This window comes from Adelges cooleyi, unplaced genomic scaffold (assembly GCF_023614345.1).
Source record: "Adelges cooleyi isolate 19-005CV unplaced genomic scaffold, UGA_ACOO_1.1 ACOO_flye_CR_arks_rails_tigmint_CR_PRNA_376, whole genome shotgun sequence".
NCBI lineage: Eukaryota > Metazoa > Arthropoda > Insecta > Hemiptera > Adelgidae > Adelges > Adelges cooleyi.
Window position 1 is genome coordinate 4,621,811 of NW_026096053.1, and position 23,468 is coordinate 4,645,278.

The 23,468-nt window shown below is 31.7% G+C and overlaps 1 protein-coding gene across 1 annotated transcript; it reads left to right on the forward strand.

Moving 5' to 3' along the window:
- The first annotated feature begins 1,178 nt into the window (after positions 1 to 1,178).
- On the forward strand, positions 1,179 to 20,616 carry LOC126840171 (uncharacterized). Its single transcript, XM_050575743.1, has 6 exons — positions 1,179 to 1,335; positions 1,442 to 1,783; positions 2,363 to 2,399; positions 3,679 to 3,835; positions 9,466 to 16,535; positions 16,621 to 20,616. Exon 5 carries the CDS (start codon positions 9,490 to 9,492, stop codon positions 16,519 to 16,521), a length of 7,032 nt encoding a protein of 2,343 aa, XP_050431700.1. The 5' UTR covers positions 1,179 to 1,335; positions 1,442 to 1,783; positions 2,363 to 2,399; positions 3,679 to 3,835; positions 9,466 to 9,489; the 3' UTR covers positions 16,522 to 16,535; positions 16,621 to 20,616.
- The last annotated feature ends 2,852 nt before the right edge of the window (positions 20,617 to 23,468 follow it).

The window sequence follows — 23,468 nt, forward strand, 5'->3', positions numbered from 1 at the left end:
GGAAGACGTTATTATATATTTCTGTATTTGATATGTATTCAATTTTTTACAAGTCTTATCCATATTGAAAGTATAAAAATTTATTGGGAAAATTTTTTGTTATATTATTAGCAGTTGAACTTTTTTTTTTTTGTTTTATAGTTAAAATTATTTTATTCACAGTTATAAATCTCTATAAACATATATATATATTTTTTTTCCTTTTTATGTTCATGTGTATATTGTAATTTTAACTTATCTTATTATTATAAATTATTATTTTTAAATGATGTTGTAATATATATCTTTGAATGGTAATTCAAACAAATTGGTAGTCTTGTTATTATACACATTATCTCTAATGTAAAAAAAGCGTAACTCTTACCTACTATTCTACCAATACCGAACCGGTTATAACAGGATGACGCAATTTGAAAGGTTTAAAAACTTAAAATAATAATTTGAGATTTAAATTTTTCTATAACACGTCAAATGAATTTAACAACAGAGAAGTCAGTGTTAATGTGTCATACTAATACCTACTTATGAATTATTAAGCTATATAAAATATTATCGAATAAATAATAAGTTTAAAAGTGAAAAGTAAAAAGATAAATTAATTGCTGATGTGAGCAAAAACGGAACAAAATTAAAAAACAATGATTAGGATAAGGTAATGAAGTAAAATAATAATGGTTTATACAAATAATGAAGAATACTGTATGGACAATGTACCTGCAGTAATGACAGAAAATGAACCTATTAATAATAAGAAAAATTACTAAATTATATTCAGTATTATACAACAAGATCTTTTAAAATAGAATATATCTATACTTAATGGTTTATAGTTAACCTGAATAATTTTTATTTTTATAAATGTGGAACTTATGACAATTTGAAATACATTTATTTTATCTATTTGTACAAAATTTGATTGATTCTACTATTTTGTATAATCGAAAATATTATGCAACATTGAACAGTAATCAAATTTATGCTTTTGATGATAAATGAATATGTTTTTTGATTTTCTATCATTTAAAAGGTTTTTCTCTAGAATGCTGCTAGGGGAAATACCAAAGACATTAGAAGGTTGAGTTTATTATCACACCAAAACGTGTGTTGTGATGATAAAAATGTGTATTTTGATAAGCTGATGATACAAAATATCGAGATTGTGTTTTTAAACTGAACGGTTTTTTTGTCGCAAAAACACCAAAGAAAATTGAAATTGAATAATATATTTTTGTACTCATTTTTTACTCACCTTTATAAATAATAATACTTACAGTATTTAAAGATGAACGCTCCTCCGACTTTCGAATCATTTTTATTGTACGACGGTGGAAAAAAGTAAGTATTAAAATCACCAGTTTTATACAATTTATTAATAAAGTTGTAATATTGTTATACTTGCTGGAATATAATTTGTAAAATTCGATATTGTCTTTTTTTTCAGTATCATAAAAGAAGCCGACACTAAAGATACAAATGCTGCCATATTTACCTTCAACAAGGAAGATCATACAATAGGAAACGTGATCAGGAATTATGATAAATTACAGGTGCTTTGATAACAGTCAAAGGTTTTTAATTAAATTTAATGTTATGTTATTTTTGTTTTCAACAAATTACTCAATACCCTGAATGTACTATTTTCTGGTTACAAACAACCACATTTAATAAGCATAATTTCGAGCTTTGCGTACAGACCATGTCGGATTACACTTCTCAAGACACGATGACCAACGCCATCACGGATTTCTTAGCCGAGCTTCCATTATTCGAAGAACGATTCAAAGTATAATATTAATGTTATGACACTGAAAAACTAGCACGTTTCAATTGCTTAACAAAGAAAACAATTGTTGTGTATTCATGCTGATATACGATTTTCATTGGCAAATTGAAATGTGCTAGCTTTCGTGCAAAGTATTGCTATTTTAATTGTTATAATGTTTTACATTTGTTAGGCTTATCATTCTTTTGAGCGTAGTACATTTTTACTGTAAAAATAATTTATAATATATTTTATTAAATTTTTCTTTAAATCAAAAATAGTTCTTTGAATTTTTTGCTTTTGTTTAAATGCTTTAAAAAAAAATGTAGGTTACAATGTTAAAGTATGGGTAAGGAGAAACACAACATAATATTATTTCAAATGTTTGAATAGCACTTTTTAAAAGTATTAATGCATCTTCAAAACCTCTTACGGCAAGGGCACAATTTTGCAATATCAGTGAGGGTGCTTAAGACTTGGAAATAAAAGAAAATACTATCTCAATACTTATTTTATAAATCACAAACAACTCCTTTCTGCCAATACTAGCAGACAATTTGAGTAATATTATTTAAATGTGTTTTATTTTTTTTATTTTAGGAAACACCACGAGAGAGAAAAAGGACTCGATTATGAAGTAAAATTTTTTTTTTTATTAGATATTAGCATGATAGAAAACATATTTCTTTATAGTTTGGTTATAAATTAAATTGTCAATAAACAAAATCGTACAAGCCCAAAACTATTTAAAGAGTATCCAAATGAACAAGTTGATCGAAATTACAAATAAGCTAGAAATTACTATTTACTTAGTTTTTTTTAATTATTACAATCTAGAAAAAACCAAAGTAAATGTAATATCTAGCTTATTACAATTAATTATTAATTATTTACAAGGATTATTTTTGATTTTATGCAAAATAAGAAATCGGTTAATTTTTTAATGTTAAGTTTGAACTGGTTCAATAAAATGTTTTTACATTTTTAGCATTATCATTGATTATAAATACTGTAATCGATGGTATTAACGAGAAATAGATTTACAAAAGTGTAATTTGGTCGTGCAGTATAAAACTATTAGTTAAAATAAACTATTCAATTTTTCTAATAAAATATCTACATTATGTAGATTCTATGACCCGAAATTCGGATTTCCGTTACACCGACCACTGGGAATCTATTTTTTTCGATACCGTAGTATAGGTTATACAAACAGCGTCGCTTTCCCTGTAACATTCGACCCACCCATCACACTTATTAATTTCACGAAGCGCAACCCCTTCAGTTCGACATAATATTATTGTCGGTATATGATGGACGCCACTTTCTTTAATCATAATATTATGGATTATGGTGGCAACTAATTCTTCGTTTGAAACACAGGAACGTTGACAACTCAAGCCCGACATAGTGGTATATACTACACTTGTGGAGATTAGATAAAAATCTAATCCGTGCCGTTTGGTAGTTTTGCCGTTTTACATTAATTGTCCAGTCGCAAATATTTAGAACGCGAAACGAATCAAAATAATGATATGTATTAATATTTAATAACAATAACAATTATCTTATGCTAGCAGATAGCGCCCATGTGCCAGTGTCGAGCTGCCGTTTGTGGTGGGGACGCATGCCGTACGCGTTGTTATTGTTTTTTTTTTTTTCTCGTCATGGCCACAACCGTTTCTTATCATATTTGGCCCCGTAGTGTGTCATATGTGTGTGTGTACGTGCACGCCCGTGTGTGCGTGTGACAAAATTTGGTGAAAAAAATAAAAATAAAAATAAAGGGCAGAAAAGGGTTAAAGATTAGTGTTATCAAACCGTTTTTCGTGTGCGTGTGTGTGTCGTGTTACCCTTTTTTGAAATATTATACTCTTGTACCTACCTATATGTTTAGAACCCTTTTCCCCTTTTAGAAACAACAAAATATATTTCTCCAGCCATGCACGACGGCTGCCGGCAATCCGAGCACAACCGTCTGCGACGACAACATTGAAGAAACCAACACCGGACGTTCCTCCAGTGACCGTCGCCTCTGCTTTTTGGAATGACCAATACTACCGCGCACAGCAGGTGAGTGCCTTGTATTTTCTAATAAAAAAAAAAAAAAAATGAATAATATAAGTTCTGCTAATCAATCCACCACTTGCCATACGTGTGTGTCGTTGTGCGACCGTATCGATTCGTATAGCGACATTTCCTCGACGGACATGCTCGGTGTATGTACAGTCGTGCGACTGCAATCGTCGTTGCCATTATCGTTATGTGTATGAGCTAGGATCCCTATTCTCGGAATCTTTTGATTAATTAGCATAGTTGATACTATTTGAAAAAGAGGTGTCGACAGAATTTTGACTAGAAATTTGTTATTAGTGTAAGAAACACTATAATGTCACAAAAAAATATGCTCAGTAAAGTAAATTTGTTCTGTAGTTAGCCATCTTATAGGTTATTCAAAATATACACTATGTTAAGCCGTTTGGCGGGACAATACCCAAATTCCTTCTTATACAGTTTTCCGACTTTACCAGAGTCCAGCTTGGACAAGTTTAACTGTAGTATAATATTATAGCCAAATCCCTAAATATTTGATCGCCGTATAAACATCAATCCATAACCTCGTAGTAAGTCATTTTGACTAAGTATCATTGTAACTAGGTGTTGTTCTGAACAAGATTTATTTTAAGTTATTATTATTATTATTATTATTATCATCATCAATTTGTCTAAATTACCAACTATTAATGGTTTTTAGTATTAATCTTTAAAAATAATTAACCTGTCGGAGCAACAAATTTTCCAAAAAAAATACTTTAATTTTTAGACATATTACCTAACAAATCTATCGTTAAGTCAGTTTACTGTTATTTCTATCGTTTATGCTGATTGTAAAATAATTACTATTAATACTACTTTACTTATTTAGAGTTTTGTATTTTGTTTCCTAATTACTAAATATTTTGGTTATCGTCTGAGGAGTTAAGGACAGTATGAACATTTAATGTTCTTCAAATGGTACCTAATTAGCCGCCAAACATATTTTTGATGATCCTTATTATAGTAGAAGTATACTGTATTATGCTAACTACTTTGCATGACAAAATAATATTAATTGTATTTATATACAATATAATGTGTGAACTATAATTGTATGGATTGTGAAAGGACATTATACTTGAGTCCAGCAAATCAGTCCTGCAATACAAATAAAAATACTAAAATGTTTCTGCTAAAATAATTTAAAGAGTTTAAATATGTAAGTCTAAACATTTTCTTCAAAATATCTGTTACATAAAAACTTAAGAAATAGTAAAATATGAGGTTCGAGTTTTGTGCGCTAAATTAATTTATTAATTTGGATATTTTTTTTAAAAGAATATAATAATTAGGTTAATTTTCAAATAATTAGAAACTCTCCTTTTAAACACAAAAACAGAGCATTCAAAAAAGATATCTCAAACAACTTTATTTGATTTCATTGAAGTCATCAAAATTAAAATGTGTTTATAGTCATGGGTGCCCAAAATAAAATCCCAGAGTTCCTCAACTTGTATGCCGTAAATGGTTTTAGCAGTAAGCTTTTATAAAGCTTTTAGTTTCTTGTACACTTTTTTTTTTTATATGCTGAGATCATGCTGAGAGGCTTATATTATATATAAATAGTATAAACAGTATTCTAGTTATTTGAATTTTTTTTTTCACACCAAACTTCTGGTCTACAATAAAAATGCATTTCCATTCAACCCCATTTTGCCATTTACTATCTAATATAACGTTAATATGTGCTATTTGTTAAGTGAAAAAATAGTATTTCTGATAATTTGTTCATCTATTAGACGAATTTTTTTCTTTTTTTTATCGTCAACAAAGCCTATTTTCAAGGTCTGTGATTTCAATATTAAAAAAAAAAAGAACTGACCGAAAAAATCGAAACTTTATAAACTGCGAATATGCAATTTTTTCAATTTATTCTTCTTAAAATGCCAACGATTTTGTTTTTATAAAAAATGTACTCTTTTGGGTCTATTTAAATAGCTTAGTATTACCATAGATTAAATATATATTATATTATATAATCTATGGTATTATTTAAAATATTAAAACGCTAAACGATTGTTCACTGTTCAATTTTTTTATCCATTTGTAATGGATTGAAATAGTTATAAAATAAGTTTTTCGAAGTGAAAAAAACAACATTTATAATAAGCAATACCTATGCTGTTATAGAATAGTGTGCGTATTTTTTTACAGTTATTTTTTCAAAAAAATATTTCTAAAACGTGTTCGATTCGTGTTAGTTTGTCAATAACACTGTGAGCGCCTGCACTTGGATAACATTCGTTTTAATATCTAAATCAGTGGTTCTTAAACTTTTTAAAAGCAGCAAAACGTTTTTGAACGCCCCCTCCTCCCATGTGGAAATGGGTTAAATTGTAAAATTTAAAACGAATTGATAGTAAACATAAAAACAGTATACTCGAAAAGCGTTCTGTATTGAAAAAATTGATAAGGTCTCCCCCCGCAACACCTCTTCACCTCCCCCGGAGAATTCGGTTGTCGAATCAACTCCCTTCTTGGCCTCTGAGATATTGACCTCTTTAGAACCAACTTACGGATACAAATAAGTACTTATATAATTGTAATTGCCATTAAAATATATTATGATCAAATGTCATCATTTTACATCCCCCTGTCTAATTAATTGCATTAGCTTACTAATTTGTGCATGATTAATAATTTCCACCAGAACTAAGATTTTTAGGGGTTTATATAATAGACATTAGGTTCTTGAGTACTTAGTTTTTTTTTTTTAATTTTATGTTACCGACGTACACTTTACGTTTACTTTGTTCATATACATTTTATTTAATATAGTTTACCGAAGCCAACTAACATATTGCATATGTTGTTTGAGTGAGTACGCTTCAACAATAATAATAATAATAATGTTATAAAAAATATTTTACAAACTTTTTTATTTTTTTTTTACATAGTTTTAACCTCTGACAAAAACAAAATAAAAATTATTTCGATAAAAAATATTATTATCATTTTTTTTATTACACTTATTGATCCTTATAGTATTATGAAATAATAATAATAATTAAAAACTATGCATTTTGATAGTATGTTGTCGACACGTCATAAGTATAAAAATCTGTAATCAATCGTTTTTTTTTAAATTAAAATATTATTAATATCATCTTATTGATATTAGGTGCTTACTTAAAATTAACAAATATGAATTTAATTCAATACAAATGTTCGCGTGATTTGTTATATAACCAAAAAAAAAATCTACTATAAAATATTGTGTAGATATTATATTAATTTTTTTCCAATTCTCAATTATATTTCATAACATAACCCAATATGAAAACCGATGAAAAACTATATTTTATTAGATAACTTAAATAAGTTGATAAACCGTGGTTTTTTTTTTTTTTTTAGTTGGCTTTGAATGTATATTTAAAAAATGCAAATGCAAATATACGGTACTACAATTTACAGATATAATATTTGTGTCTAGTTCAAGTGATTTTATATAATAGTTAAAATATTAAACGTGCACTCGTCGCTCTTCCCAATAGCATTTCTATATTATTCGACATAGATATTATGTGAAATATACCTAGTAGATACTATATTTCATACACGTTTTTAAGTATTTATTATTATTATAGTTAGCGCTATTTCATAAGCCTAATTAGTGTTTACGTTACCTTACCACGAAGAAAATACAAGCCAAACTATATTAAAATGTATTAAAAAAAAACTGTCATTTTGCGAAAACTATTGAAAACGTTCTTTTATTCTACGTGAAACATGTTTTGCGCAACACCTGAATTTTTAAATTTATATTCTACCAAACTGCGTTTAGGCTGTGTGTAACAGCTGGCAAAAAATAAAATATATATATTTATGTATGTATATCTTGTTCTCTTTTTTTAAATTTTTTTTATTTGCATAACTGTGTACACCGTCGCTTGTTTGCCAACAATACACTACACGAGGTTCGAAATAATAATAATAATAATTATAATTATAATCAGTGCTAAATATTAATATTTTTATTACAATAATACGCGTATTGTGTTGGATTGTTATTAAACGCTTTAGAAGTTTTTTTCACACTATTGTCATACACACACACTTATACACATATATATTATTTATGTATGTATGTATATAATTTTGATAAAACTGTATCGGCTAACCTAACAGTTTTAGTCAAGAGTATTTGGCAAAACATTCTTGACAATTGACGGTGTATGCGTAACGTGAAAATGTCATTAAAGAAGTACTTATAAAAACACATTGTCGGGCAAAAAAATCAAACGACAATGTAAACACGAAATATTTAATGCGATTGAAATTGTTGTATTTTAGACTATATATATAGCTGGGACACATTGGGCTGGCTTTTGTGTATGGGTTCAAAAGTTGTGTTATTATGTTTATCGATTGTTCCATAGAAACGGAAATATGATGGGGTATATCGAAAGTTTTTTGCTCAAATAACACAGCGGTGGTGTCTATAGGTTTTCTGTTTCGCCATACCTATTATAAAATATGTTTTAATACCTATGATTAACCAAAACTATAACGTTAATATAACTGAATATTTTATATATTTTTATTGTCCAATACCGTGCTTTGTATTTCACGTCGGCCGTTGTTAATTATTGAAACATTTAAAAATAAGTATTATACCCGAAATAGTAAACAAATTTTTCATAACCGTTATTAAGAAATCGAATACTTTGTTCATAACTAGTTGCTATAGTTAAGCGAAATAGTTTTTATAAAAAAAAAATAGTTCCTAGGTATTTTTTGATCGAAATATAGCAGCAGATTCCTTGATTTTTATTGTGGCACAATGCAAATCTTTATCGTCATCTGTATTCCTATTATATGTATATAATATCATTTATTTAACCCTTGAAATTATAATTAATATAGACCATAGCGGATAGCCTAATGTCACACTCTATGGATGACTTACTACGCAGGAGGCCCTAAAATAGATATTTTAGAATTGGTTTTCTATCTTAAATTTAGTTGGTCCGGGTTTTTTCATCAGAAATAAAATAAAACCATAGCGTGGAATTTCCGAAAAATTATCTTACAAAAAAAGGGGCCACTGGATTTTTCTCAAAATAATCATTATCGCCGCTATTTTTGAAGGATTAGTGACACGTCGATTTAAATTAAAATCTTACGGGAGTTTCATTTATTTAACGTATTTTTCATTTTACTGTTTGTTTAATGATCAATTTAGAAAAATGCAAAAAAATTGCATAATACAAATTTTTTAATTTACGCTAGTATTTCTCATTCAGGTCTTAATAAAAAAATAAATGGAATATATATATATATGTACATGGATAGCAGGTTATTTCATAAGCCATTACAATATATATAACTATTATGTAACTCTGGAAAATTATATTATAGTAAAAAAAATAGGTTACCCACATTTGTAATAATAACACCATTGAATAATTTATCTATGACCGTTCTCACCCGTTTGGAAGTTGGCATAGCATTTAAGTGGAGTTTAGTCTACAACTGTATTATAGTTAAACTGTACTTAATTGTTAAAGTTATCTGTCGAGAACGGCGGTTATAAGTAAATAAACTATGAATTCACATGTTTCGTTTAATATTTGTTAATAATTGTAATTTGTTTTCTTTAATAGCATTTGTTGATCACCTGAGGAGTGATGTTAAACAGTCTAAGGGATGGACAAGTAAGTTATGAGAACACAAGTTGTCCATCTGCACACGTCCCTCCTCATAATGTCGTCGCCCCAATTCAAAATACTCATGTTTCTACTGAGCCCTCTGCGCCTTTGGTCCACCCGTGGAATTCAAATCATCGACTTGAACAGTTATACGGCTTTCACCCTAGATATTATAATCTTGATTTTCCAACACCATATCCGCCAGCCAATAATCAATATGCCCCTGCTAACATGTACGGGCAAAGTGTATCGTCGCAATGTTGTCAACCGTGTTGCAGAATTAGGACACAAAACATTCCAAAAGCGTCACCACCTCAAGCTTTGTACGGCCCTAGTCGACCGGCAGCTCAGCAAGTAAACAGGCCTCATAAGCCAAAAAAACAATTAAAATCTTCAAGCACTGAACAGTTCCTACCGTACATTCCAAATGATTTACCCGGTAAATACAGTACACAAAATAGTTATCCAGATAAATATAGCAATTCCTATATAAGTAATTCTAGTTATGGCCCTCCTCCACCTACCCATTCAAACAATAACTTATGGATCCCACCTACGGCTAACGCTAATTGGTCGGACAGGTTGCGTTCCACCAATCCCTATGGTGGCGTGGTACCTCATGAAGTTGGCAGAGAAAAAAATTACCCAAGACTACCTACGAACTACCAAAACATTCCATACTCCAATCCTACAAGTGTTTCGACGCATCATAAACCCTACAATTATATGCTGCCGCCACCGCCTCCTATTCACGAGGTACTTGACTATCGGCCACCAGTTTACCATAATGTATTCAAAAGCAATCTGCCAGAATACAAATCTCATACAAATAACGCTAGAATGCCTATACCGTCTCAAACTAATCAAATTCCTTCAAGTATGCAACAATATTACAATACTCAACCTGTTTCGTATCCAAACACTCGCAAACCTAACGAGATATATAAAACTGAGACCGCTGCACCGGCGAATTCTTCAAAAAGCAAGTTAAATGTTCGTGAATTTCTAGCTACGTGGGATGAAGGAGAAGAAGAAACTAGTGAAAAACCTTCAGAGCCGTCTGCTCCTATTGTGGTACTTGATTGTATGACATTGGAAGGAGACGCTTTAGCTAAAGTACAAGAAAAATTAAACGTCGTAACCTATGAAAGCCTAGAAAAAGTACTTAAAGAAAATCCAAACTCTTTGATCCTTAATACGGAACTAGATAAAGTTGATACCGTGTCAAAAACATCTAAACCTTCAAAATCCAATTTTGAGCCTATCGATTACACTAAACGTGAAACCGGGATAATTAAACCATTTAATACTGAGAAGAAACAAGAACCAGAGTTGATGAAGCAATCGGAGAAAAATTATCAAAATAATAATTTTGATGATATAGCCGGTTGGTATGGTAAAAAAAATTCAGATATTTCGTCCACAGATCTTATTGAAAGATTGGCTGACAGGATGTTTAACTTGAGCAAAACGCAAGGAAATGAAATGGCTTTATACGGAGCGCCACATTACACGAATCAAATTACTCAACCCAATCGTACTGTGGAAAATAATGTGAGATGTTCTACAAAATACAATGAAAACCAACAAATGTTTAGTTACCATCAACGTCCTGAAAAACTTAATGATTCTCATGCAGTGTCTAAAAATAGTTATGTTGATAACCCAAACTCTAGAACCAAACCTTCCATACTTATGGACAATAACAGCAAACACTCTGCAATCAAATATAATAACGTAAACTCTTGCATTGTCGAAAACGAAAACAAAAAATGGCCTAATTTAAATAATAAAAGTCAAGAATCAAGTAACTGGGAAATGGGTCAAAGTACTCAAGAACAACATTTGAACATGTCCTTATACGACCATAGCGTTATTATTAAGCCGTTAGATTTTTCGTCTCTTACAGACGAAACTAAAGGCAATCCTTTTTCATTTGAAAAGAACACATCAATCGGAGACAAACCTAATAACTTGCCTAACACTACCCAGTTCAACAAACAGCCATCAAACAATAATAACTATTCACCATCTGCCGCTATTGTGCAACAGACTTCAGGCCATCATTCGGAGTCTAGTAACAGAAATTTTCCAGTTATCGTATCGCCTCACATAACTAGACAAGAGTACAATGGATATCACGAAAGCGTAATACAAAGAACCGGTTGTGATAAAAATAGAAATGAAAAAGCCGAAGTCCATACAGACTTTGAAAACATGAATTGGAACTTAACTAATGATCTCGATAAAATTATGAAAACTAATAACCCTGCCGAAGAAACGTCGTCTTGCTTATATGACAAGACCACTTACAGTAATATGTTAAACAGTATCAATTCAAATAAAGATGGCGCACCTGCGCAATGGAAGACTAATGCGCCTTGCGTGGACCCAAGTGTCAGTAACAAAACCAATCATAGTCACGATCCATTTTTTGATAGTTGGAATTTTATTGAAAGCTACGGGAGCACCAGTGGTTCTGATAAAAAAATCGACCATAGAAATGTAAATAACGAAACGACGAGCAATTCGTTGTTCACTAAACAAATTTCTCCTCTGCCAGTAATTACCCTAGAGAACAAGAACGACATTAATTCTGGGCACGAAAATAAAATGTTACTTTTGCCAAAAGAATCATCGTCGTCGTCGTCTTACTCAGATTCTAATCAAATGACATCGAACAGTGAATGTTCTCGGGATGTTTTCAATCTGAACAATCGAATACCGGATTTCAATGACAGTTTCGAATTACTTGTAGCTAACCATCCGCCGGATTACACGCAACCTAAAAAACCGTCCGAAGACAGCGAGCACCGAACGGATGGTTCCATTTTTGAGCACTTGACCGAGTCAAAAACTTCAATGCCCGCTACAGATCCGACCAAATTAAAACACGACCAATCGCATAAATGTGATTTAATTGGATTACCCAGTTTCAAAGAAAAAGACCCGTTGGCGCCTATGCCAATGCCACCAAAACTCAACGTCGTAAAACCTATACTGCGAGATCCTAGCCAAATGTACACGGTGATTAAACAAAAGATGAAGAACTACAACCCGTGTGTCGACAACAACGATATTGGTAGAATGGATAATTGTATAAGGACAAATTCGTCGTCAAATCATGTAGAACACTCGGATTTAAAGTCTAAATTCAAAAACAACATGCAAATCAACCATTATGACATGTGGTCGGAAAAGTACGCGTTTAAAGATCATCCCGTTCACTCTACGATGCCCACCGTTCAGTGCGATGTTCAAGCTGCTCAGTTCAGAAATGCTCATCAAGAGACCCACAACAGAAGTGGTCCGACCGTCGTAATGACAAGCCAACAACAGATTAAAGACACTGCGCTACAAGAATCTCTTAGTTCTACCGATTTGACTGCGAACAAAATGATGGAAGGTGAAAAAATCGATTCGGCCGATTTTCTAGATTGTTGTTTGGACAACTCCAAAGTCAACGATCAGAAATACCGGGACACGTTGGATGAATTTGAAACGTCTTTTGAGTTTGACATACATTGTCATACGCGGACAAGTGATTCTTTTCACGAGAGAATTGTAGACAAATGTTTAGAGGAAAGAGTTAAAGATCAAATCGGTGAAAACGACGTCAGTGTGCCCAGTTCAACCGACGATGGCTCTATGAATATGACAAGTACGTCCAACGATATCGCTCATGCTAGTTACGATTGCGATTTCCAGTCTGGTTATTTGTTAAAAAAAATCTTGGACGAGAATAAAAACAAAACTGAAATAGGTTCACAGATAACGAGTAATAATAAAACAGTAGACACAAACGATTTCCGTTGCCCAGCCGAAGTCCGGAGTACACTTCCTGATTTTCGTTCAGATAAAGTAAATCACCAAATCGAAAATCTTGACGATTATCCACATACTATACTGAAATCTGATACGAGATGTATGATTGAAAATCTTAATAATTTCAATAAAAACAACAAACATTTTAATTTCAGCGATACTACCCCAAAAAGTTCTTTAGAGATAAATTACTCCGATAACAATAACGAGTCCCGTTCAGTAAAAAAACCTATGCCTTTGGATTGTTTAAACGAAATAAATAGTAACTATAAATTAGACAGCTACGCAAAAAGTAATTATGCATCCACAGATTCGTTACAAACTGGTGAAGTCCATGACCTTACTGAAGAAATCGATTTGACTATGGACTTAGCACCTATAAACTCTACAACAAATGAAATGAAAATTGGTAATAAGAAATTGGATAATGAAATTAAAGACAATGAGTGTAACACGGTCCTGAGAAATGACATTCCGAACATTTTAAAAACCAACATAAACGTAGTGAGCATTGAAAGCAAAAATGAAGTTATTGAAATCCACGAATTCGTGCGTTGTAATAACAAAAGTGTAAGTCAAAATATTTATTCCGTCAATGTAGCGTCACCTTGTACGAATCACGCCTCGCTCTACGAAGATCATGTGGACGACCGAGCGAGTAGTAAATGTGATTCAGAAGAAGTGCAAATAGTGAAAACACAAACTGAAACCACCGTTTCGGAAAATATTCTGGTGGAACATAGTGTTTCGAACGACGAACCCTTAATGCATGTGAAAACCAATTCGCCTGAGATCAGTAATGTCGGTGAACAAGAACGGAGTGATGATAGTGATAATTGGGAACCTATCAGTCCGCCGGAGGCGTTACACTCGCCTTTGAAAAGTCCAGTCGTCCGGTCTCCCGGCCGCACAGATGAAGAAGACATGGCCGAATTAAACGGTGATGTCACCGCTGTTTTCAATGTAGATTCAACGCAAAAACCGCTGGCACTAACTTCTACGAATTCCGTTTGTGAAGATGCGTTTGACACTTCGGAAACGGAATCCAAAGAGAGCGCTGAAAGTTCCGACGATGTGCACTTATTCGACGAGCAAGAAGCTGAATTGGAGGGAAAACGCGTATTAGAAATGATTTACAAACATCTAGAATCGTTAGACGAAGAGGAGAATGAGTTGATTCTTACCGAGGAAAATATGGAAATCGACAACAATAGTATGCCTAATGACAACGACTTTGGAACCATATCCGAAGGTTGTAGTGAACCGATTAATACCAGAGCGGTGTCGACTCATCAACTTATTGTGACCCTTCCTAGTACAACGACCAGCGTTTTGCCTCAAAGCAATCCGAAAGAATTGACTGATGAAGTATCACCATTAAAAGAAAACTGCGTCGAGTCTACCTCGCCCGTCACCAAGCAGGATGAAATTGAAGTGTTCAATGAAAAAACCGTCGAACCAAACAACGGCGTGTTATCAGATACTGGACAGAAAAATATCGATTTAATAAGTCAAAACTACTTGCAAAAACACGAAAACCCCATCACAAACATTGCGGTTCAAAGTAGTCGCGAGAACGTACAATCCTGTGTGGGTTATAACGACAATGGCCGCGAACCCGTTGCAAAAATTGTCGGCGACGGTAAAGTGGACAAAACGGATGGCCCTAAGAAGCCAGAAGATACGTTTAAAACTACTCGCGGTCACGATTCGTATCGCCTTAACAAGGTAGAAACGCCACGAATCAAATTCATGTTGAAGTGCAAAAATATGATCAGGAAAAATGTATTCCACAGTGAATCGACGCCGGTGTCGGCCGAGAAACAAGAGAAATCGATGAGTGCCAGTGAGTGCGGTTCAGCGCAAACGTTTTTGAAGGGGAACGATGACCGTCGAGATAATACGGTAGGGGACATTCAAACGGCTTCTCCTCGGTTGCATTTCACTGTCGACCACCTAAATGACAATGGCGACCCGTCCGTCAGAAAAGAGGTCGACGGCCGTGGGGGTGGTGATGATACGGAAAACATATCAGAAAATACATCATACGGTAATGATACAACGGCGGCAAATACAACCCCGCTTTTTGAAACGATAATACCGAAGCCGGACCGAGAAGAAGAACCGAATGTCGTTTTGGATATCGACAACGTCGTCGGTATTGTTGTAAGTGATGAAGATTCGAATAGTTTCGATTGTTGTTATACGACGACTACGCCGGTACCGTCGCCGGTTGATGACTTTCCGGTGGACGGTGACGACGAGGCAGAAAACCACGAAGCTAGTACAGATTTCTGGGACAAGTCGTTGGAAAACGAGTACAAGAGCGTGTTGCGCAGGACCATATCGAAATTGACTAGAAATCCGGTCAGGTTGAGGGACAAGTTCAACATAAGATGGGTGGCGCGCAGGATAGGCGAGAGGAGAAGGCGGAGACTGAGGGAAAAAAGAAAAAAATGGGCAAGGGGCGGCGGCCGGTCGACGAAGGGCGGTAACAAGACGCCAAACAAAGTCGTGCAGAGCACCGACGGCGCGGACTCCGAAGCCACGACCACCTGTGTGGTGACCGGTTGCAAGATCAAGGTGCAGCTTCCCTGGGGAAGGATATTCAACTTGGACCGGTCCGAGGACACGAAATTGGAGTTGGGCCCGGCCAAGGTGGAGGTGCGTCTGAGCCGGACCCCGGGCGAATGGCAGGTGGCCGCGTGCCCTAGTAAATCGTCGTCCAAGTCGGTGGTGAGCGTGAGGAGACTGATTTTGAGAAGAGCCTCGGCCAGTCCCAAACGGCAACTTTCGTCGGACTCGGATTGCAGCAGTAGCAACAGCAGCAGCAGCAGCAGCAACAACAACAACAACAACGGTTACAGCCGACAACAGCTGCCCAAAATAGTGATAAGGCGCAACGGCGACGACAGTTACACGAGTCACGTGAGCGGTAGCGAGTTGGATTTGGACAAGGGCGACGACTGTGACGACGACGGCGGCGACGACGACTCCTCCGACGATGCCGGCACGCGCAGAAGACAAATCCCGGTGGTCGTGTTGCACAGGAACTCCCAGCTGGACAAAATGGCCACTTCCGGGGTGACTACACTACGCCTGAAACGACATGTTCCTATTTCTTCGACTGACTCTTCCGACACCGACGGAGGGACCGCGCCCAAAAGGGCTCGACACACACAATGAAGCAAGCACAGCGGGTAAGTCCTTTCCCGGGTTTTCCGATTGCAGATCATAATATTTGTAATATTCTTATCGCGTTGTTGTTGTTGTTTATTATTGCAGGCCTCCTCGAACCAGTGAAACTTTTTTAATGCAATTTTATTTTTTTTTTATGTTACCAGTAACAAAGCGAACCTTGAAAACAAGTTATCATGATTTTTCTCTTTAGTCGTTACACATTTCCCATAGCGTATATATTTTTTTGCAATTGTTATTTGTCGGTATGATATATATATATGTAGTATAATATATTTATGGTATTCTATTTTTTTTGTCGGGGAGAATTTACACTGTATTATACACGCTCGTTAACGAACGCTATTTTTAGTCATTACTATAATTCTATTTCTTGTTAAAATAATATTTTTGGTTTAATCAAAATCATTTTTATTTCGTTGCTGATCACTGATCATATAACTTTGTTCTATATAACGTTATTAGCAGTTTGTTTTACTATTATTTTTTTTTTTTTGTTATTGTTGTTTATTAAGTTTTATGGGTACAAAAAAAAATAAGGGCTTAACACTGACCAAAGATTTTTAAGAAAATTGTTAGTTAATTTGTAATTTTATTAGAAAACCAAAGCAAAAAATACCTACTAAGTCTAAAAATCCTCGAAATTAGTCAAAACGGTAATCAAAACTCATAATTAAGTGCTATATTTTACCGTGATTATGCAAAACGTATAATTTTTTATAAAACGGGCACACGAATTCAGTGGGTAAGAATTAAAAATATGTTTAAAACATTGTAATTTAATTCGAGAAAAAAAAAATTACACAAGACTTAGTTAATTATGTAAAGATATTATAATTAATATACATTTCACATTAAGTTGTATTCTACCTGTTAATGCATTAACGTTATTTTTACGATTTTTATCTTCCATGTATTAACTAATAAAATAATAAACCATTAAAAAATATTACATAATTGCCGGAAATAATAACAGCCTCAACACAATAGTTTTGTTATAATTCCTGAGTACAAATTTTTCAATCGTCGGTTATTTATTATTAATCGTTTATTTTAGTATTTTTTCCTCACCGTTAAAAAAAAATTATCTTTTTGTTTTCTAGTCAGCATTTCTGCTTTTATTTTACAAAAATATAGTATTTTCTAATTTATTGTCATTGACCTAATGTTAAAAACATACCAAAAATATTATGAACATTTTAGTAATAAATATTTAACTTACCAAATATATTTACATCATTCCCAATAGTTTTAAATTTTTGAAAAGTTGACTGTGATTTTCGAAACAGAGCTAAACCCCAAAGGTTAAAATATAAAATAACAATGTAATCTGCAAACAATCTATTAACAAGTGTTTTCTATTTCTATTTATATATATATATATATATAAAATATTATATACTTATTTAAAAATTCAAAATTATTTTTATACTGTTAGAAAAATAACGTAACGGGACCATGTTAAACAATTTGTTCTTCTACCAATTGACTGTAAATGGATGATTTTTTTTTTAATTACTGTAAAATAATGTTTTTAAACAAAAAAGTAAAAGTATTTTACAATTTTATGTTTTTCATTCTCGTATCTTGATATTTTGATTAAGTCTTTTTTTATTCTTACCTGCTATATTATTGTTTAATAGCTAATTTTTTCGTTAAGCTTATGGATAGCAAAGTTAATGTGTCTTTTAAAAGGGGGTGTGGGGTGGAATAATTTTTCTTCGGTATAAACTTTTGGCTTTTTTACTTAGTACTTTCAGCACTGTAAAAATGTTTTTTTTTAATAAAATCGTATTATTTTATTCCACGATTTGTTCGGCTTCTATTATATTCTTTTAAATGTTTATTCTGTAAAAATAAACGCCTTGAACTGTTCTTTATCTATCAGAATTATTATTATTATATGTTTTTCGTATTTTATTATTACAATTTTCTGTACATAATGTACATATTATATTAATATAACGGTTGTTGGCTTAGTTTATTTCAATCATGATTAAGTCGCGTACCTATACTTCTCTATGTTTAAGATATTTTATGAAATCTAAAAAAATAAATGTTTATAACAATTTAAATCTAACAGCTGTTATCTCAACTGATTTAATTCAATAATAAAATAATATATATTTCAAAAAATAACTTGTGTTAAATATAATAGGTATAATAAAATTATATACAGGTTTACTACTATATCTATATTAATTTCGTCAAGACTGATCATAATATAATAAATAATGTAACTACTGATATATCACGATCTCAAAACTAGTGCATTATTATATAGTTTATTATTATTAAAAATATTATGTTTATATAAATGTCATAATAATCATATGTTTAATATTATATTTTTTGTTGCTAAAGTCACTGCAAATCAAATAATTGGTTCGATTAGGAACCAAGTCAGGTATTACTGTAAACAAATGGGAGAAATGTAAATACATTTATTTATAACTTTTAAAATAATTACAATCTTTCATCGTTTATAATAACAAATACAATATAATCAACTTTTTCCTAAACTAAAAAAAAACTTTTTACTTTTGCCCCTCAACTGCAACTTTTGCAACTGCATGATGACTTTGTTGTACTATTTTACGGGTCGAGCTTTTAAGAATAGATTTTCGAGTAATTTGGGTATTTCTACTTTAATTTATAAAAAAATGTTTGGAATTATAAAATTTATTGTTACTAAAAACTCACTTACCAATTGTTACGGCACAGCGTTTGCGTGTTTACTATTTTGAAATTATGCGGGAAAAAAAATTTCCAACTTATTTTGTTCTTTCTGGCAAACTTAAAATAATATAATTCGTTCATTGTATTCATTCTTAATTCGTTGAAGGTTAATTATAAAAAAAAGTGTTTTGGGAAGGTCATAATTTTGCATTACCTAATTATTGCGGTGAACAGTTGATTTACTGTATTCGACGTAACTTTTGATAATAAATTATAGAAAACCCAAAAAAGCGTTAATTGTAATTCTTTTTTTTTTTTTTTAAAACCTCCCAAAAACATGTCTCGTTAATATCTCCAAAATAACATAGTGTACATTATTATCCGATTTACCTTGGTTATTTAATTTTTTTTTTTTTTAAAGGATTCGATACAGGAATTTTATATGTAACCAAAAATTTGTCATTGGCAAAATGTTCTTTTTTTGTGATCGCAATGCGCCTTATTAATTATTTAAACAGTGATTTCCGGACGTCGTTTATATATGCGTTCGTATTATTTTATGTGCCTTAAACTGAATTTTGTCCGTCGCAAACCAATTTTATAAATGCAGTACTATATATATTAATTATTATAGAATAAATATTTTATTAAATTATTCAATCTAATCGTTTTTAACCCGCCCGTTTGTACACATATTAAAATATCATTCTCTTATCTATTTGTTTTTTTTTTATTCGTAATATTTTATTGATTTAATGGATTACTATTAGGTATGTTACAATATTAACAATAATATAATTATTGTTGTTTTTTATCTGTAATTCGTGTGTAGGTACGGACTTGGATTATGGCAAACATATTTCTCGCTATTATAAATTAGGCATTATCCAAAAACCAAATTATAATATAATATTTATATAGTATATTATTATAATTATTGTACTTCTCTTCTCTGACCTTTATGATATTATTGAATTGTATTATTATAAAATATGTATTATTTTTAGTTAATCCGGTTAAGGATATAGTTTAAGACAAACACACACACACACATACTCCTCGGGAATTTGTACATTTGTCTAGATATAGCGATATAGATAATTCCACGGGCACTTACCTATCCGCCTGCGGTAAATATTATTGTATTATTATGAATGGAATATTTGTTTGTTTTAATTGTATATTATTTAGATGTTATAAAGTTTGGTGTTTTTTTTTTGTAAGTCACTAGTATTGTTTGTAGTAGTTTACACCCCGTTATGGTTAAATACTAGTTCCGGCATCTATGATTATCATACAATTATTTGTTTTGTTTATAATTATTACTTCTCCTTGGTTTATTATCGTTGTACACTATATTTATATTATAATTATAATATATAATATTATTGTTATTTTGATTTGCAAATGTGTTGTGAAATATACAGGGTATGTGTAAGACGTGGTTGTGTTATATTTATTTATTTATTTTTTTGTTCGTCCTATCCTGAAGACATAATAATATTCATAAAGTCTATTCGCCATTCATATCGATTGCCGGCGTCGTTAGGTGGTGTTTGGTTGTTTGGCGGGCTCGCCTAATCGATAGAGTAGGTATAAAATAATATTATGTGCACTATACCTGTGTCAATTGCCCGACATGTCTTACGAAGTATGTCCTATGTTTATGTATTTTTTTGGTTTCAACAAAGTACAAAAGAATCAAGTGGACAATACCGACAATGGTCAGTTATCAAATAAAGGACCTGGCAGTGTGTCCCTGACGTGAAAAACTATTAGTTGGCGTTAAAATAAAGTACATTTTAAAACCTTTGCTTCGTCACTAATTTTCCAGGCATTCACTAAATATTTTTCACCGCCTCTAAAGTCAATAGGGAAACAAACGGATTGTCTCTACTTGTTTCTTCTTTGCTGGTCTGACGGCTTTTATGCAATTTAGAGACGTTAATGATTCACCACTGATATCAATTTCTTCATGTTAGATGTTAAGTCTACACACACATACACGTATAAATAATGAATTGTATTTATAAAATATTTCATTGTATTTTATGAAATGATAATAAAAAAACTATTTTGATATAGGCACAATAAAAAAAAACTAAAATAATTTGAACACAAAATTTAATTATACAGTTAATTACGGTCGAGCAAAAAACCAATTAAAAATAAAATAAAACAAATTATGATAAACGTGGTGTTTATAAACTTCAATGTAAAACACATTTTTAAATTACATATAAACAGCATGAATATGTATGTTCAATATTACATTTTAAAATAAAATTTCGTAAAACGGGTTTTGTAACCATTATATACATTTCAACATACAGAAAAATATTTAATAAAAATTAAAAACCTCTATAATCGTACAGCTTTAGAGTAATTTATTATCCACAACAAAGTTAAAAATAATAAATTGAATACAAGTATAATTGTTTAATACGTATTAAATATACAAACTGATTTTTAGAAATAATGATGATGACCAATCTACTGTTTGTAACGTTTCAATATAATGCTTTACAAATCGTTTAACATGCTCTGCCACTAACAATCATCGTTTCTAATATAGTGCCATTCAAATTATTAGAAGTATTCTATGTATTTTGTATATTAAGCCGAAATGCAATACATTATATCATATTGGCGGATTATCATAATATTGTTTTAAAATATGATATCAATATAAAATAATTAACATAACTATGGTCAATATGTAACCTTAAGTTAATGTTATCTATGTTGAATATTAATATGTATCATCTTCGGTCTGTTTGTGGGTGTCCGGTAAAATCTTAATCATTGACCAATGTCTAAAAATCTATTTTTACTCGATTAATGTTATCGTCAGTTAAACCATTATTTTGTTAAAATTTGTTATTTTCCTTGTAATTGCAGTTTGTCTATTGTCGTGTAATAGTTTTATTTAATTTACACATATTTAATGAGCAATAACAAACTAACTCAACTCAACATAAATGGCTCTCAATGGATTCTTTTAAACCGTGGATTAAGGTGGACTTAAATAATAAATATATATATAAACTTAGAGCATAAAAAGAGCCTCTAAGAAGAACGATTTATTGTGGCGGTGTTTTGGTTGTCCATTCGTAAGTATGAACTTATTATAATAAATATAGATACTTTACACCTTCTGAGGGAAAAAGCTAATGCCATTTTACTAGTTTTATACACCAAACAAATAGTAATTTTTTTTGATAATTTTGTTTTAATTTGATTTTACATACCAACACTTCTCGTGTTTATTTTTAACGGGTTTTGATCGATAATAAAAAAAGGGAAAGCGCAGACTTTTTCAACTTTTGGCCTTCTTAAGTACGATGTTTGATCTACAAGCGAAATATGAAAAAAATCTAGGTGGTGGTTATTAGTTTAACGTAGGTCGCGGCATATAATAACGAACAAACAATGGCAACATTTTTGTAAAACCAAAAAACCTATTTAGCCCCGCGTCGAAGCTGAAACCAAGATTATACTTTTGTGTTTCACGAGAAGTCGAGAAAAAACAATACAATGTATTGGCTGTCTGTGAATTATCTAGTGAGTATATTATGATGTATTATAGAATTATTGCATGATATGTTCAAGTTATAACTCGTGAGCCTCGCAATCAAACAATAGTACATAATATAAGTAGAATACAGGGTAATTCTTTTATCACGGGCCACTCGATATCTCGATATGGTTGAATAAGATAATATTTTTTTTTTATATTGTTTTTATACAATGTCAATTTTGTACAACTTTTTTTGTTTTAATCTAAATTTTTGAAAAATTTAGATCACATTGTATAAAAACAATATGAAAAAAATTAAATTTCTTATTAAACCCTATGAGATATCGAGTGGTCAGTGGCCCATGATAAAATAATCGCCTTGTATATTATATAGATACTGTAACGGCAACTGTTGGGTCGACGGTATTATATCGTTTGCAGACTACTTTGTATATATTGCTTTTGTGCGAGTATCATGACCCGCAGACGACATCCCCTTTGCCTTGAGAATACCATTTGAATATCATTACAATAATTATAAACATGGTAATGATAATTTTATAGGTTCTCAGTGTTGTTATCCACGGGCATAATCGTGTGTCTACTTTTAATCGGAAATTCGTTTTACCGACAATAAAATTAAAATATATATATATACACCGCGTCCAAGCGCCGCTGTGCATACCGTTGGTTTTTTTTTCTAAATTTTTTGCCAGCCAATGTTATGTATTGTTAT